This window comes from Palaemon carinicauda, chromosome 4 (genome assembly GCF_036898095.1).
Source record: "Palaemon carinicauda isolate YSFRI2023 chromosome 4, ASM3689809v2, whole genome shotgun sequence".
In the NCBI taxonomy this organism is placed as follows: Eukaryota; Metazoa; Arthropoda; class Malacostraca; order Decapoda; family Palaemonidae; genus Palaemon; species Palaemon carinicauda.
In genome coordinates, this window is record NC_090728.1 from 75,035,722 (window position 1) to 75,051,053 (window position 15,332).

Here is a 15,332-nt window from a genome sequence, read left to right on the forward strand (position 1 = left end):
GGTTCCGCCACCCTCCTCAGCCTTGCTATCCGGTCGTCTGATGGAAAGGCTTTGTGGAGATTGGTGTCTATTAGCATGCCTAGATAAACCAGTCGTTGGGACGGCTGCAGAGAGGACTTCTCGAGGTTTACCACGATCCCCAGATCCTGGCAAAGATCCAGAAGCCTGTCTCAGTGCCGAAGAAGGGTCGACTCCGAGTCTGCTAGGATCAGCCAATCGTCCAGATAACGAAGGAGACGAATGCCGTTCCTGTGCGCCCAAGATGAAATCAGGGTGAACACTCTGGTGAACCCCTGAGGAGCTGTGGAGAGACCGAAACACAGCACCTTGAACTGGTAGATCTTGTCTAGGCAAAATCTCAGGTACTTCCTGGAAGACGGATGGATTGGGATCTGGAAGTACGCGTCCTTTAGATCCAGAGTACACATGAAGTCTTGTGGTCTCACCGCAAGTCTGACCGTGTCTGCTGTCTCCATGCTGAACCGGGTTTGCTTGACAAACCCGTTCAGAGCTGAGAGGTCGATGACAGGTCTCCAGCCTCCAGTAGCCTTCTTTACAAGAAAGAGTCGACTGAAGAAGCATGGGAAGCCGTCGACGACCTCCTAGAGAGCACCCTTCTCGAGTATGGTCTCGACTTCTGCCTGAAGGGCCAGCCCCTTTGCCGATCCTGTGGCATAGGAGCTCAACGACACTGGATTCGCTGTCAGGGGAGGTTGAGATGCTGTGAACGGGACACGATAGCCTTGGCCGATCACTGAGACCGTCCAAGCATCGGCCCCGTGTTGCTGCCACCTGCGGACGCAACGCTGAAGGCATCCCCCCACAGGTGGACACGCAGGGGGACTGCCACCCCTAGGAGTCTTGCCTCCCCTGGAGGACTTACCGCCCCTCTTGACCTTGGCTGGAAAGGGCTGGGGCTTAGACACCACCTTCTTAACTGCCGGTGCCTGCTTTGGAGCCTTACGAGGCTGCTGCTGCTGTTGCGGTGGAGCTGGAGGCTCAAACAGATTCTCCCCCAGAAGGGAAGCATGTCGGAGCCTACACACATCCACGGCGGGGACCTTAGGATGGAATCTCTCGGACACAGCATCGCGACGCTTCAATACCGAGTTGGCCCACAGGGTGGTAACCTGGTGCGCCAAAAACTAGATGGAGCAGGTGCCCGAGAGCAAGAAGGTCTCCAGGGCCTTCCTATTAGTCTCCTTGGACAAGTCCTCCGAGCGCAATAGGATGCCCAGAGATCCTAGCCAAAAGTCCAGGAGAGGAAGAGCGAGGCTAGACTCACCCAGAATCTCGAAATACCTCCTCTGCTGAAGACGAGGAGGGGGGATGAGCTTGTTCCCGGCAGAGGAACGACTGGAGGAGGCAAGAATCGCGAGCTGAGCGTTGGCCCTAGCTCTGGCACTCTTCAGGCCCCGAGACCAGGGCAGAGCCGCACTGGACTTAGGGGCCTTCCGAACGTCAAACACTTCATCTAAGATAGTGTCTTTGCCTTCACGGGGGGCCATGACTGGATCCATAAGCCCGTTAAGTTGCCTTATCAGGCTTAGGACCTGCCAGAAGTCATGTTCGGATTCCTGCTGATCTCCTCCCTGCGGGCTGGCAGCTAAGTCTCCTGTCCCAGGGATCTCTTCCTGGGGTGAAGCGTGGACGTTCCCCCGGGGAGCCGTGGGTTCCTGGCGAATCCTCGAAGATGACTTCGGGACGGTCTTGGAGTCCTTGGATTCCCTCCTGGGAGGGATACAGGATCCCAACAAAGAGGTTCGAGGATCCCCTTCCTCACGAGACGATTCTCCTCCATGAAGCGAAGTCTCCCCCCTTGGTGCCGAGGGGAAGACTACTGCTTCACTGGACTCACCCGAGGACGGAAAGGCCTCGTCCACGGGAGAAGGAGAAAGCACTCGAGCAGGAGAAGGGGGCTTCGCGACAGACCTCTTGGGAACCAACTTCGCCCTGGGGGAAGTCACCACGAAGTCCACTCCTCTCTTTCTCTTCAGCGTAGGAGACACAGCCGTTGGTTTGTTACCCTGGTCGGCGAGTGCTGGCTTCATAACCCTCACTAACGCCCGCGCCAGGGGACCAAACCAAGTCTGTTGCTCCAAGGACACAGAGTCCGAAATCCTCGCTAAAGGGAAAGGGATCGGGCGATCCTTTGGAGTGGACACCACAGTACCTGCCTGAAAAGAAGGTGGGGAAGAATGCTGTACTAACCTCTCCTCAGTATTATCCTTGTCCTGCCCTACAATCCTGTGTTTGGGTGGAGGCGATCCCGAGCGTTGTCTAGGTACACGCGTTCCTGCTGCTACCACCGGCTGCGAAATTCGCCGCGAACGACGGTCGCGCGGGCGCACAGGCGGATGATCGCGCGGGCGTACAGGTGAATGAGCACGTGTCCGAGTCGGCGAACGAAAGCGTTGGCGCGATGGCGAGGAAACGCGCTGCCTTGTGGGCGAGGAAGATCACTGTTGATGTAAATCAACAGGCGATCGGTGGTGAGCTGACGAGCGCTGACGTGCAGGTGGGCAATGGCGCGTTGTCGCATGGTGACACGTTGGCGAGCGATAGTGCGCAGCACGCGCAGGTGAGTGATCGCGCGATGGCGAACCATGTCCCTTCAGAACCTCTGGGCGACGAAGCGTTGGAGAACGCGGGCGCGCAGGTTGTAAATCACGCGAGCGATCCGGAGATCGCCGATAAACAGGTGATCGCTGACGCGTAGGAGAACGCTGATGAATAGGCGATACTAAAATCGCCTGTGCGCGCTGGCGAGCAGGTGATCGCCGGCGCGTAGGTGATCGTTGACGCATAGGAGAACGCTGATGAATAGGCGATACTAAAATCGCCTGTGTGCGCTGGCGAGCAGGAGGGCGACGCGTGAGATCCTGTGAAGGAACAGGTGGCGCGGCGCGTTCACGAACAGGAAGATCGCAGGCACGTGGGCGAACATGTGCTTTTGACACACGCGCTGGAGAATGCGAACGTTGTTGCGTAGACACAGGATGAGAGAGCTCAGGAGACTGATGGTGCGCAGGAAGTTCAACAGGAACTGCAGGATGGTCAGAGACCACAGGGCGATGATCCTCAAAAGAGCGCTGACGAGGAGGGCGAACATCAGGAGAGCGCCGACGAACAGGTGAGCGCCGACGAACAGGAGAGCGCCGACAAGCAGGAGCGCACTGACGATCAGGAGAGTGCCGACGAGCAGGAGAGCGCCTGTGCGCTAGCACTGCACGTGGAAGGGAAGAATCCCTTTGCCCCGAAGGGACCGTTGCCCGTCGGGTGACGAGTTCCCCAGAAGGTGAAGATCTAGCAGGAGTTGGAGAACGGTCTGCAGAGAGGTCCAAAGGAGCAGGAGCTGTAGTCTGAGTACGACGAGGAGAGTCCCCTTCGGAGGAAGAAGATCCAAAAAGGCGCCTCTTAACCCCCTTATAAGGGGAAGGGAGGCCCTTGCGACGCAGCGGACGGTGAGCCTTACGGCGGAGGCGGCCACGGGGAAGATCATCAGGACCATCAGTCCTCCGAAGGGGAGTCTCAGTCAAAGCACTTCCCATAGAAGGAAGCTGAGTCCTACGGGCTCGTAGGACTCACTTCCCCCTTCGAAGGATGTACGGAAGGGGGAGGAGAGCCATCAGCACCATCATCCTCAACTGCACCTGCAGAGGATTACCCAGCCACGTCGGAGACCTCTGCCACCACGACGTCGACGATAGACAGAGGGTCTACCTCTGCTACCGCCGGCGACTGCTTAACGGCGGCCCCCGAGACAAGGTCAATCAAGGCGACCCTGGAGGGCAAGCCCTTAAGCCCCAGGGAAGCCCAAATCTGTAAAAGATCATCATTAGACAAGGAGTTATCAATGGCCTCCCCCGGAGGAGGAGGGGGAACCGCCCCGCTATGGGAGGCGATGCCCTCTCCCCCCACCCAAGGTCGGGAAACAAAACTAGGGCCTGCGCTACCACTCGGACGACTTTCCTTAGGAGCTGGTTGAGGGGGAGCTTCGGAGGAGGTTTGGGCGGCGAAAGAAGAATCCCGAGAACCTTCCTCCTTCAAGGCAACCCCCGAGGGAGAACGGTCTCTCTTGGACTTCTTCTTACGGCGGCGGCAAACCTCTCCCACTGGGAGGCAGACCACTCCCTACACTCACAACAAATGTTTTCCTGGTCACACCGTCGGCCCCGACACTGAGGGCAAAGGGAGTGAGGGTCCGTATCTAAGGCCGACATAAAGGTCCCACAAGGGCGGCCGGCAACACCAGGGCACGTACGCATTGTAATATAATAATGAAAGTCAACTTCAAACCAACACACAAGCTGTAGAAAAGAAAAAGCAAAAAGAAAGATTAAAGGCTGTCAACGAGGACGATGAACAGACACGTCTGTTCACCGCCGAGCCAAAAGTGAAAGTGAAGCAAGTCACCGGTGTGTGTGTGGGGGGGAGGGGAGGGGTAGTAAGCTACCCTTCCCCTAGCGCGGGGGTAATTAACCCTCGTTAAAACTATTGGCTCGTCATTTCAGCTGCGCTAAAAGGTAAACCCAATGTAAATAGCGTGGTTTGTATTTCGGTTACGGAACAAAGTAATATTACTAAAGTACAGCTTAACTGTACTTACTGTAAATGTTTGGTGTTTTCGTTCAGACGACTGTAGTCTGTGCTGCTAGCATGACGCAACTTCTTATGTGATGTTTCTTACGCAGTATTTTACTGTACAGTGAACCCTCGTTTATCGCGGTAGATAGGTTCCAGTCGCGGCCGCGATAGGTGAAAATCCGCGAAGTAGTGACACCATATTTACCTATTTATTCAACATGTATATTCAGACTTTTAAAACCTTCCCTTGTACGTAGTACTGTTAACAAACTACCCTTTAATGTACAGAACACTTAATGCATGTACTACAGTACCCTAAACTAAAATAGGCACAAATATTAAAGGTGATTTTATATCATGCATTTCCTAAACATGCTAAAAAGCACGATAAAAAATGGCAACCAATGTTTTGTTTACATTTATCTCTGATCATAATGTAGAAACAAACTGGAGGTAGAGCTTTGCTTATTACCCAGACATATTTCCCATACTTTTCCCTTAGAAGTACATCACATCTTCCTACTTTAGATATATAGATAGATATATATATATATATATATATATATATATATATATATATATATATATATATATATATATATATATGTGTGTGTGTGTATATATATATATATATTTATATGTATACACATATACATACCTACATATATACATAAATACATGCATACATATATATATATATATATATATATTACTGTATATATATGGGTTATGGAAAAAATCCGCGAAGTGGTGAATCCGCGATGGTCGAACCGCGAAGTAGCGAGGGTTCACTGTATATCTATGCTTTCTTAAACAGAAATACAGCTTATTTTACAATTTCTTAACTTATTCAAAACATCTACTATACTCGCATATGGTTTTATAGTATTACATATGCACCTATGTGTTATAATCTATCATAATTTTCTTATAATACATTTATAACTCATTACAGTATCAATTCTCTCTTATTCCATGTCAGGATGCCAAAAAACTTCAAATCATTCACTGAATATTGTGTGTGTGTGTGTGTAATAAAATCTTTGTTTCTTTGATAAGTCTCCATTGAGGCTTTATAATCAAGCACACCCGAAAGAGCTAAAATCTATAAAATATCGTGCATCAGCAACATAAATGACACTCTGGTTGACTTTATGCAATTCAACTCGGGGGGAGGGGGGGGGGTTATTCGTGCATGCGTTCAGATTGCCCAGGACTTGCACATTTCCTCCGCCAAATTCTACGTTAAAAAAAAAAAAATGTAATTTGGGAAATGTGGGAAGGAATGAAGAAGAATACATGGATTGAAGGATAACAAAGAGGTTTAGAATGATTAATAAGATGAAAATGACGAATGAATGCTAGAAAAGGGATGAATGAAATCAAGAAAAATAAGGAGAATCCAAAAAGCTGTTAAGATATGTTGCAGATGTGCTTGGGAGAGCAAAGTAAATGTACGAATGAGATTTTGGAAAAAGATCAAGGATATAATAATAAGCAAAAGAACAATAATAATATGAAGGAGATATCATACTAATGTGCATGATAGGTTACAGCAGTTTAGTAATTCTGTGAAAGTGAATGGTCATATCAGGGGGACAATATTGTGAAAGTGAATATAACTTGACAACAGACTAGGCAGAATTGATCAGCTGATCTAAATGTAAACAATGCACGAGATTATAAATAGCTATGTTTTTAATTATAAATACGATACTAAGATGTGAATATCACATGCATCATTATTGGATACAGTAAATGGATACAAACTGTCCAGAGAGCGCGCTACGATAGTGGTGCGCAGCGGTCATAGTGTAAAGGAGCGTGGACTATTTGAAATCATCGCCCAGCTTGAACTTTATTGCAATTTTTATTCAACAGGTATTGCATTATTCTTGGCCATCAAAATGCTGTTGCCAACTATTAAAAATCAAATTCTTAATGTTGGGTAAACAATAACCACAAAGGAATTTTATTTCTTTTTTTCACCCTGGCCGCGAAAAACCAAAACATATACATACATATATATATACATATACATACATATATATATATATATATATATACATATATATATATATATATATATATATATATATATATATATATATATATATATATATATATACATACATACTGTACTAATCGTTAGCCTATTGGAATGAAATCACTGTATTGCCTGGTCGCTTTTCGCCGGTGATATGACGTCACCAAACAAATATGAACTCGACAGATATTAAAACTTTTCTTAATGTATTTCTTTAGATACAGTATGTTAATAAAAGAAAATAATAATTTACCAAAATAAATCAGTTTATTTTTATACAAGAAAAAACTCGTCCTATTTCCGGTAGACTTGTGACGTCATCACGCTGAAAAAATTATTGTAACGTCGAAGCGTCATGAGTAGCAAGTCGAGCATTACCTATATTCTTATTCTTAAACCTAAACGGGGGGACTAACACCCAACCTGCAACCCCCCTTATACTTGTCTATCCTTAATCGGCCGTTGTCATACATACATGTGGCCGCTATCACTCGCACATGCTAGCATATTCTTAATCGGCCGACATCATACATACGTGTGGCCGCGATCACACAAACCAGAAACGGAGAGGGCTGTACTTACATTATTTCAAGTTCAGCTTGCGGGTTAATTCGTAACCTCTACAACAAACCCCCACTTATTCAAAGTCACTCAAGTCTGAGTCTTCAACTGGTATTGTCTTTCTGCTGAGGGACAACAACTACTACTTTTGAGGAGGGCACTTTCAGGAGAAGTAAGATGATGGGATAACTTCTTTTTTTTTTGTGGAGGGTTTATTACACTGGCAATAAGTGGAGGGGACGGGTGTTGGGATGGACCAGGACTTTTGGAATCAGGATCGTGGGTATTGAGCAGATAAATATATTTAACTAATTCTAGGAATGCCTTCAGTTTACACCACTTACTGTTCAAATAAAGTTTTTGAATTATATACATAGCAAAGTTGCTATCGTATAAATGTTTCTGAGTACCGAATTTCAGAAGTACAGATCTTTTCAGCACTCACCACTGTGATTCGATGGTATTGGTGTGCACACTGGGATCGTTCAGACTCACAAAGTTAGTTCTATGATTAAGTGTTGTGTTGTAGAAATTGATCCTTGATATTATCATAGGCCTTCCAACAGTCCGAAATTATTATAGTTTTGAGATGGACGCACTCTAATAATATCGGTAGCAATGTCTTTTCCGAACAATTCTTGACAACCCTGAAATAAGTCTCACGTGTTTCCTGGTCAATCCCGCCGAACACCCATTTGCCATCGACCTTGCTACCAACATTAAATTTTCTTTTTCTGGATTTACTCTCGTCTATCTCGACTATATGTCCTGGTCCGCCAATTTTTTTGCTGTCCATCACTAAGATGTCCGCACACACGTCGCGACAGAAGTTGTACCAATCAACTAGTGAGTGTGGGGGCAAACTTTTTGTACAATGGGAGAATCTGGTTCTGAGAAAACCGAATATAAATAAAACTTGCTAATATTACAAATACATCTTCATACGGTAGCTTTGATCGTGAAAAAAAGCTACTAAGGTTAGGGGCGATCTTCTTTCGGCAATAGCTATTTGAACAACGCCAAAACAACTTAGCTTTGCCACTATTCGCAAATTTTCCATCATACTTATAGCGCATATCACCAATACGGCATTTTGCAGAAATGCCGGAAAAATTACCTAAAAGTTTCATTTTATATAAATACTTTGTAAAATCATCACTTGTAAAATTCACAATCCTAACCATACTAGGATCGACTGAATTGAAAAAAGATTCGCAGGTATCTACACATTGATTAGTTGCCATCGCGCCGTGTGGATAGAATGAGCATTTCCCACCCTCGATGGATGCTCCCGTGACCGTTTTTGAATTTTTAGAAAAAAAGGGGTTATGATTGGGTAAAAAAATTAATCCCCAGGTCACGTGGGGTCTCATTAGGTCGTTCCAAATTGCAGCAACCGATAATTAATTCAGTATTCTGCCGCTATGGCTTCGATCAGAACATCATCTACAGGGAATTCTAGGAACTGTGGGAGCGAGAAACTGTGTGGCAAGGTACAGAGCTTGTTCGACTTATAAATATCTTGCCAAATTAGATAGTTTTCAAAATATTTGTATATTGGTATAGTAAGTACTTACCTAGGGTATTTATAACACTCTGAAGTCTTCAATCTACACAAGCTTCCGATAAGTTGAAAATAAGGTGGCCGTTATCATACATACAAGTGGCTGCTATCTTAAATACATTGCGAGAAAATATGTTTTCCTGTAGTAAATAATGTGATTTGGTGTTTGTTTACAAAAGCACGCTCTCCAATTACTCCAAAATTATGCATTCTTGCAGCTCTCCTCTTTTTGTACAGTAATTACGAGGTTCTTTAAATGCTGGGAAAGCAAAAAAACTAACAAGATATGTTGCAGGAGGGGGGGAGGGGGAGGAATTGGTGGAGGAGGTACTAAGCAACCGGGAACCGACATCGTCAACAGAGTCAATCAGAGAAGTTTGTGACGTCAGTGGACATTTGATATATATTCAAAATATATACTAAATTAAAAAATGGATCAATTATAAAAGTGTCACTATTTGTGAATTGCATATTTTATTTGATAATACCTGACAATAAATCTAGTATATTTTTTTTAAAGAAACTTTTTACGAGAATGACTATTTTTGCAGCGTATGACAGTTTTCATAGGCGGGAAATTGGCTGGCATTCTTAGGCAGTGGTCAGTAGATGGCGTTAGTGTAGCAAAACTATTCAATCTCAAAATAGTTTATTTAATAAAACACTTTAATATGATTTATATCAGTATTTACCAAATGTAAAATATACATTTCACAAATAGAGTCACTTTTGAGTAATTACTCCACTTTTAATTCAGTATACATTATGAATATATACCAAATATCCGCTGACGTCACGAACTTCTCTTTGGTTGACTGTGTCGGTTCCAGGTCGCTTAGTACCACATACACCAACCCCTCCCCCAACATATCATGCTATTTTTTGCTTTCTCAGCATTTAAAGAACCTCCTAATTACTGTACAAAAAGAGGAGAGCTGCAGGAATGCATAATTTTGGAGTAAATGGAGAGCGGGGTATTGTAAACAAATATCTGTGATTTTCCCGATTTTGGCTTCATTTTATCGTAACCAAACAGAACAGGGGGTAGGGTCAACTCGGACCATTTTGAAATACCAACTCGGACCATTATCTCGACCATCTCGGACCGTCAAAAACTTTGGAAATGCCAAGTCGGACCATCATGTAAACCAACTCGGACCATCGAGCAAACACGCAATCTAAAGTTTACAGGATAATTGCATAATTACCACCAAAAGCTGTAACAACCAAATTTATGGAAACAAAAGGAATTTGTCCTCTTTTAAAAGATGGGGAATTAAAGATTAAAACGGACTATATCCTTTTGAGAGAGAGAGAGAGAGAGAGAGAGAGAGAGAGAGCTTGTTTCTCAACGCATTATCTCTCTCTCTCCCTCTCTCTCTGTGTTTGTCTCAAGCTTGTTTTACAGGATAATTGCATAATTACCACCAAAAGCTGTAACAACCAAAATAAACAGAGTATGCCTAACCAAAATAAACAGTATGCCTAACAGCCAAAACAAACTACACTAGTTTATGTCTTTTCTCTAGTCCGTTTTTTTTTAGGCTATTCTGCACTCATACCCGTATCTGTACACAGCTGAAGGCGCAACCTACCATGGACAAGTGTTTGCTGTGCCTAAACACAGTGCGACCTCGACAGGTGCGATTTAAGAATTTAGCTAAATATTGTTAAATTAAATTATATATTGATATTATTAAATTAAATTATCTTAATCCTATTGACGATTGTAAATTTTGAGTTGCCATTACCAGATAATCATTTTATAAGAACGGAGAAATATAAATTGATATATCGACTAGAAAATCATCTGAGTACAAATTGTTGCAGGAGGCATTGCTGTGTGACGGATGCAATTTGTGGCAACACCGAACTTGTGGGACGGGCGTTACCAGGGAAGATTACAGAAAAGCAGTAAGAGAGGGGGTGGAAATTGATTGGAGGTGTGCCACATGCTCTTCCAAACTAGGCAACACTGCTGACTGTATCACTGACCATCCACCTGATGAAGCGTTGGTGGATAATCTTATCAACGAGGACTCTGTAAATAATGGTGAATGTTTAATCGAGGATCAGGCACAAGCATTGGTAGAATGTATTACTTATGAAAAAGTGTGTGCGTCATCACAAAGAGGAAAACAGAAACTTGTAGACAGTCAGGGTTATTCATATACATTCAAAAGAGAAACAACAGTTGGTGTTCATTGGCGTTGCGCAGTTAGGAATAAAAATGTTAAGTGTGGAATGATAATAAAGGAAGTGAATAATTCGTTTATCAGAGGGCCCAGTGAACATTCCCATCCACCGGAAACATGCCCTGCTACCACAAGTAAGGTTTCAAAATTAATTAAAGATAAAGCAATGGAGGATGTGTTTCGGCCCGCATTAGAAATCGTGGAGGAAGTAATCCTTGAAAACGTAGATCCAACAATGCCTACTGCTTCACTACCTGCCCCCATAAATCTCGCTCGTCAAGCAAACAGGAAGCGGCAAGCAAACAGACCTGCTGAACCCGTGGATTTGAGTTTTGAAATTAGTGAGGAACACATACCACCTAACTTTCTTAAATTTGATATACATGTAGGGGATAGACGTCACTTAGTATTTGCAACAGAAGGACAGTGTCAGTTACTTGCTAAAGCAAAAAGGTGGTATGTCGATGGGACATTCAAAGTTGTTAGGCAACCCTTCACACAACTTTTTAGCATTCATGCATTCATGAAGTATGATGGGAATGTGAAACAAATGCCTCTTGTATTTGTTTTAATGTCAGGTAAGAGACGCAAAGATTACAAAAAGGTGTTTAGTAGAATTAAGGAAATCCTAGGTGAACAATTAAAAGTACAAGAAGTAATTCTAGATTTTGAGGCAAGTGTTTGGCGGGCTATCCCAGATGTGTTCCCAGATGTAGTTATGCGTGGTTGTGCGTTTCACTGGGGACAAGCAGTGTGGAGGAAGGCCCAAGAATTTGGCCTTCAGTCTGCATACACAAGTGACACCAAAACATATAAGTTTGTGAGACAACTTCTTTCTCTACCATACGTACCTGATGATCACATAGAAGGACTATTTTTAAGATTTTATAGAAAAGCAGCTGGGTCACAACAACTTTTAAATCTTTTAGAATACATTCACAATACTTGGATTTCCTCCGAAATGTGGCCACCCAAAGCGTGGTGTGTTTTTGGTAGGAGTGTCAGGACAAACAACGACGTGGAAGGGTGGCACCACAGACTAAACAGAAAATCACGAAAAGGTCAACTTAATTTCTACATTCTCCTATCTCTTTTGTATAATGAAGCAAAGCTTGTGCCACTATATGTAAATTTCTTAAATGATGGAAAAGTGTTGCGCCACCAAAAGACAAAGTATGCTAAGCAACATGGAAGACTAGTCGTACTGTGGGAGGAGTTTTCTCTAGGTCATAGATCGGGTAAAAGCCTTCTAAAAGCTGTTTCCCATTTCATTGCTGTGAATGTATGATTATTAATTTGAATATGTTTTATTGGACATTTTACTTTGTCTTTTTACCAATTGTTCTAATTTATAATCTTATCAACCTGGTCCGAGTTGGTTCACTACTGTGGTCCGAGGTGGTATATTGTGGTCCGAGTTGGTTATAATGGTCCGAGTTGGTGGAGGTACGGTCCGAGTTAGTAAGGGTCCGACTTGGCGATGGTCCGAGTTGGGGGTGAAGCACAGAACAGCCAGTTCAAATAACTTCTGTGTGATAAAGTTAGCTGAAATGTTTCTGTTTGCGATTGAAATGAAGGACAAATTCGGTTAAATCACGTTATCTATTACAGGAAACCATATAATTTCTGTTTGGAATGATTCCCTTACAGGAAAACTTTACCTTTTCTCTATAAGAAAAAGTATTTAGTAAAGTTTCCTTGTCCGTACCCATAAAACCCCAAAAACTCATGAACGGGTGGTTTGCCCTATAATCATGGTCAGAAAAAAACCATTTACGTAGCCATGAACAAAAATAAGCATTGTAGCATTACCGTGTGATGGTTATTTACGGGTATAAATGTATTGCGAGCCTTGTACAATAGAGAATGCTACGGTAAAAACTAACGGCAGCTGCAGGCGAAAACACCTAAGTCCCTAAGATTTAACTCCCGTAGCGCAACCCAATTCAAAAACACGTTGGCTAAATTACCTACGCAATTCGAAATTAACGCATATTTTGGGTTCCACTGGGCAATATGAAATGGTATTGGGGTTTGGGAGGCCATTCACAGCCTATTATGCCACCATGGTGTAACACAGAAACGGAGCTTGACGTTTCATTACTCTAAGAAAATCTTCTTCAAAGGAGGAAGTATCCCTCTAACACAAATTCCATGAGCATATATCACAATGAATAATAGTAATACTTACTGGAAACCAATAATGTCCTAAGCCAAATAAAAGAGGAGGAAAAGTAGTAAACTACTTTACTGCACCAGCAGCACACGTTATTAGTTTTCACTCTCTCAGGCGAACCTTTCACATTTAACACCAACCACGATTCTCGCCTAACTAAAGGTAATGTCTCTCACTCTCTCTCTCTCTCTCTCTCTCTCTCTCTCTCTCTCTCTCTCTCTCTCTCTCTCTCTCTCTCTCTCTCTCTCTCTCTCTCCGAGAAATTGTTGATGACTTGCAGACAGCTTTCAACCATGGCAAAATCAATAGCAAGTGAAAGTAGTCATTATAAACATATAAATCATAGATTAAAACAGCAGTATGCTCAATGCATTTGAAGGCTCTTATAAATATGTAACCTATCATGTTAATGAACCTGGTTACTAATGTTATTTTCAAAGATGACTCTCCTCGCATCCATTAATATCTCAGCAAAGTTATCCAAAAGTATGATATCAAACATATATTTGATATTTTTTTGCAAGAGATGTCACATTTTCTAAAAGGTGGTAAGTTTTTACTTTATCGTAAGGAAATAATCCGCTTATGTGTTGATACGTTTTATTATAAGGGCAACACATTACTAAATCTTAGCGATTGAATGATGCCTTTTATTTTTTTAGAATAACTAATGAAACAAAACCTAGGTAAGCTAAAATAAATGCCTAGATTTTTCTTTTCTATCAGCGACTATGTTTACTAGATTTATTCCTAGCCAAAGTTTTAAGGGTTGGATATCCTGACTAAATTATTTTCTTAAACTACCTAATATTAATACCAATTCTTATACCGACAGTTCATAATGAGACATAGGAATATAAAATCGTAGAATGGAAAATGAGATTATTCCCGCCTTTGAAAAGATGTAATATTAAATTATAAAATCTACTCATAGTGGGCTGTTTATCTTTGTTATTCCATGCAAAAGTGCTGTAGCAACATTGACGAAAATCCACAATAATGAGATAGTGACAGGAGGAACTAGATAAGTCTTGAGCACTTTCTCTTGCAGTGACTTGCACTTAAAGCGCTGATACGTAACCAATGGAAACTTTATTTTAGGTTTTTTCCTATGAAAGAATACTGGGTTTGAGCTGGCATTTCCGAGTTTCCAAAGCTTCTTCAATAGACTAGTTAAGTCCGTTTTCTTTAATTTAAAAATAAACAGGCATGTTGCAAATCATTCCATGCATGCTTAACAACAGACGTTTCAACATGTCAGTTGGTTGTTACCAACATTTACACTTGGATATTTATCGTTTCGACACGCCATATATGTATACTTTTCACACGCTAATATAAAGGACCAGTGTCATGGAAAGTCATTTAAACGTTTCATCTCAACATTTCAAAATCTATAACAAGGCAGCTTAAGCCTGCAGAGGATGTTACTCCTTAGCATAAATGTATATTTTTAGTTTGTGGGGTTTACCGTCAGATTTTTCGTGAAATTTGATCCATTATTTGGTATTTACTTTAAAAATCGAACTCGCCAACTAATCATCATGATCCACTCAGACTTTGATATCATCATCATCATCTCCTCCTACGCCTATTGACGCAAAGGGCCTCGGTTAGATTTCGTCCGTCGTCTCTGTCTTGAGCTTTTAATTCAATACTTCTCCATTCATCATCTTCTACTTTGCGCTTTATAGTCCTAAGCCATGTAAAGCCCCCCTGACACTTGCGCGCATTTTTGCCACGCACTGGCACGCATTGATGCGCGCCAGTGCGTGCCACTTTTTGGCACGCACTGGTGTTTTTCGCGCACTGTTCACGACCAGTTCACTCCAGTTCGCGCATCGTTCACGCGACTTTCACGCGACGTTCACGCGATGGCACGAATTGGCACGCGTAGTTCGCGCATCGTTCACGACACGTTCACGCGAGTTCACTCATCATTCCGCATCGTTTCCGCATTGGTCACGCCAGTTCACGCCAGTTCACGAATTGGCCACTCCATATAAAAACGGGGCTTCTCCAACCCGAGGACATTCTTGGATTGGGTTCGGAAGAGACAACAATGCTTTCTGTCAGAGACACCATTGCATTGAGGAGAAGAAACGTATCTTTTTCGTTTGTATTTTTTGTTGCCCTTTATTTTAGTTTCAATAAAAAAGCATTTGATTTACATATAAATAGCAGACATGAAATATGTACAAG

The 15,332-nt window shown here is 43.0% G+C and overlaps 2 protein-coding genes across 2 annotated transcripts in view; one reads left to right on the top strand and one right to left on the bottom strand.

Moving 5' to 3' along the window:
* Positions 1 to 13,297, bottom strand: part of LOC137640015 (zinc finger protein 706-like) — a 51,259-nt gene extending 37,962 nt beyond the window's left edge. Inside the window, exon 1 of the mRNA XM_068372373.1 lies at positions 13,146 to 13,297. The gene's annotated coding sequence lies outside the window, so the exon portion shown is untranslated. The remainder of the gene's footprint in view (positions 1 to 13,145) is intronic.
* On the top strand, positions 11,478 to 12,242 carry LOC137639508 (uncharacterized). Its single transcript, XM_068371775.1, has one exon. It carries the CDS (start codon positions 11,478 to 11,480, stop codon positions 12,240 to 12,242), a length of 765 nt encoding a protein of 254 aa, XP_068227876.1.
* Positions 13,298 to 15,332: the final 2,035 nt, after the last annotated feature.

Bases quoted from the DNA above. Each gene is read 5' to 3' on its own strand.
- LOC137639508 (XM_068371775.1), top strand. From the start codon at position 11,478: ATGAAGTATGATGGGAATGTGAAACAAATGCCTCTTGTATTTGTTTTA.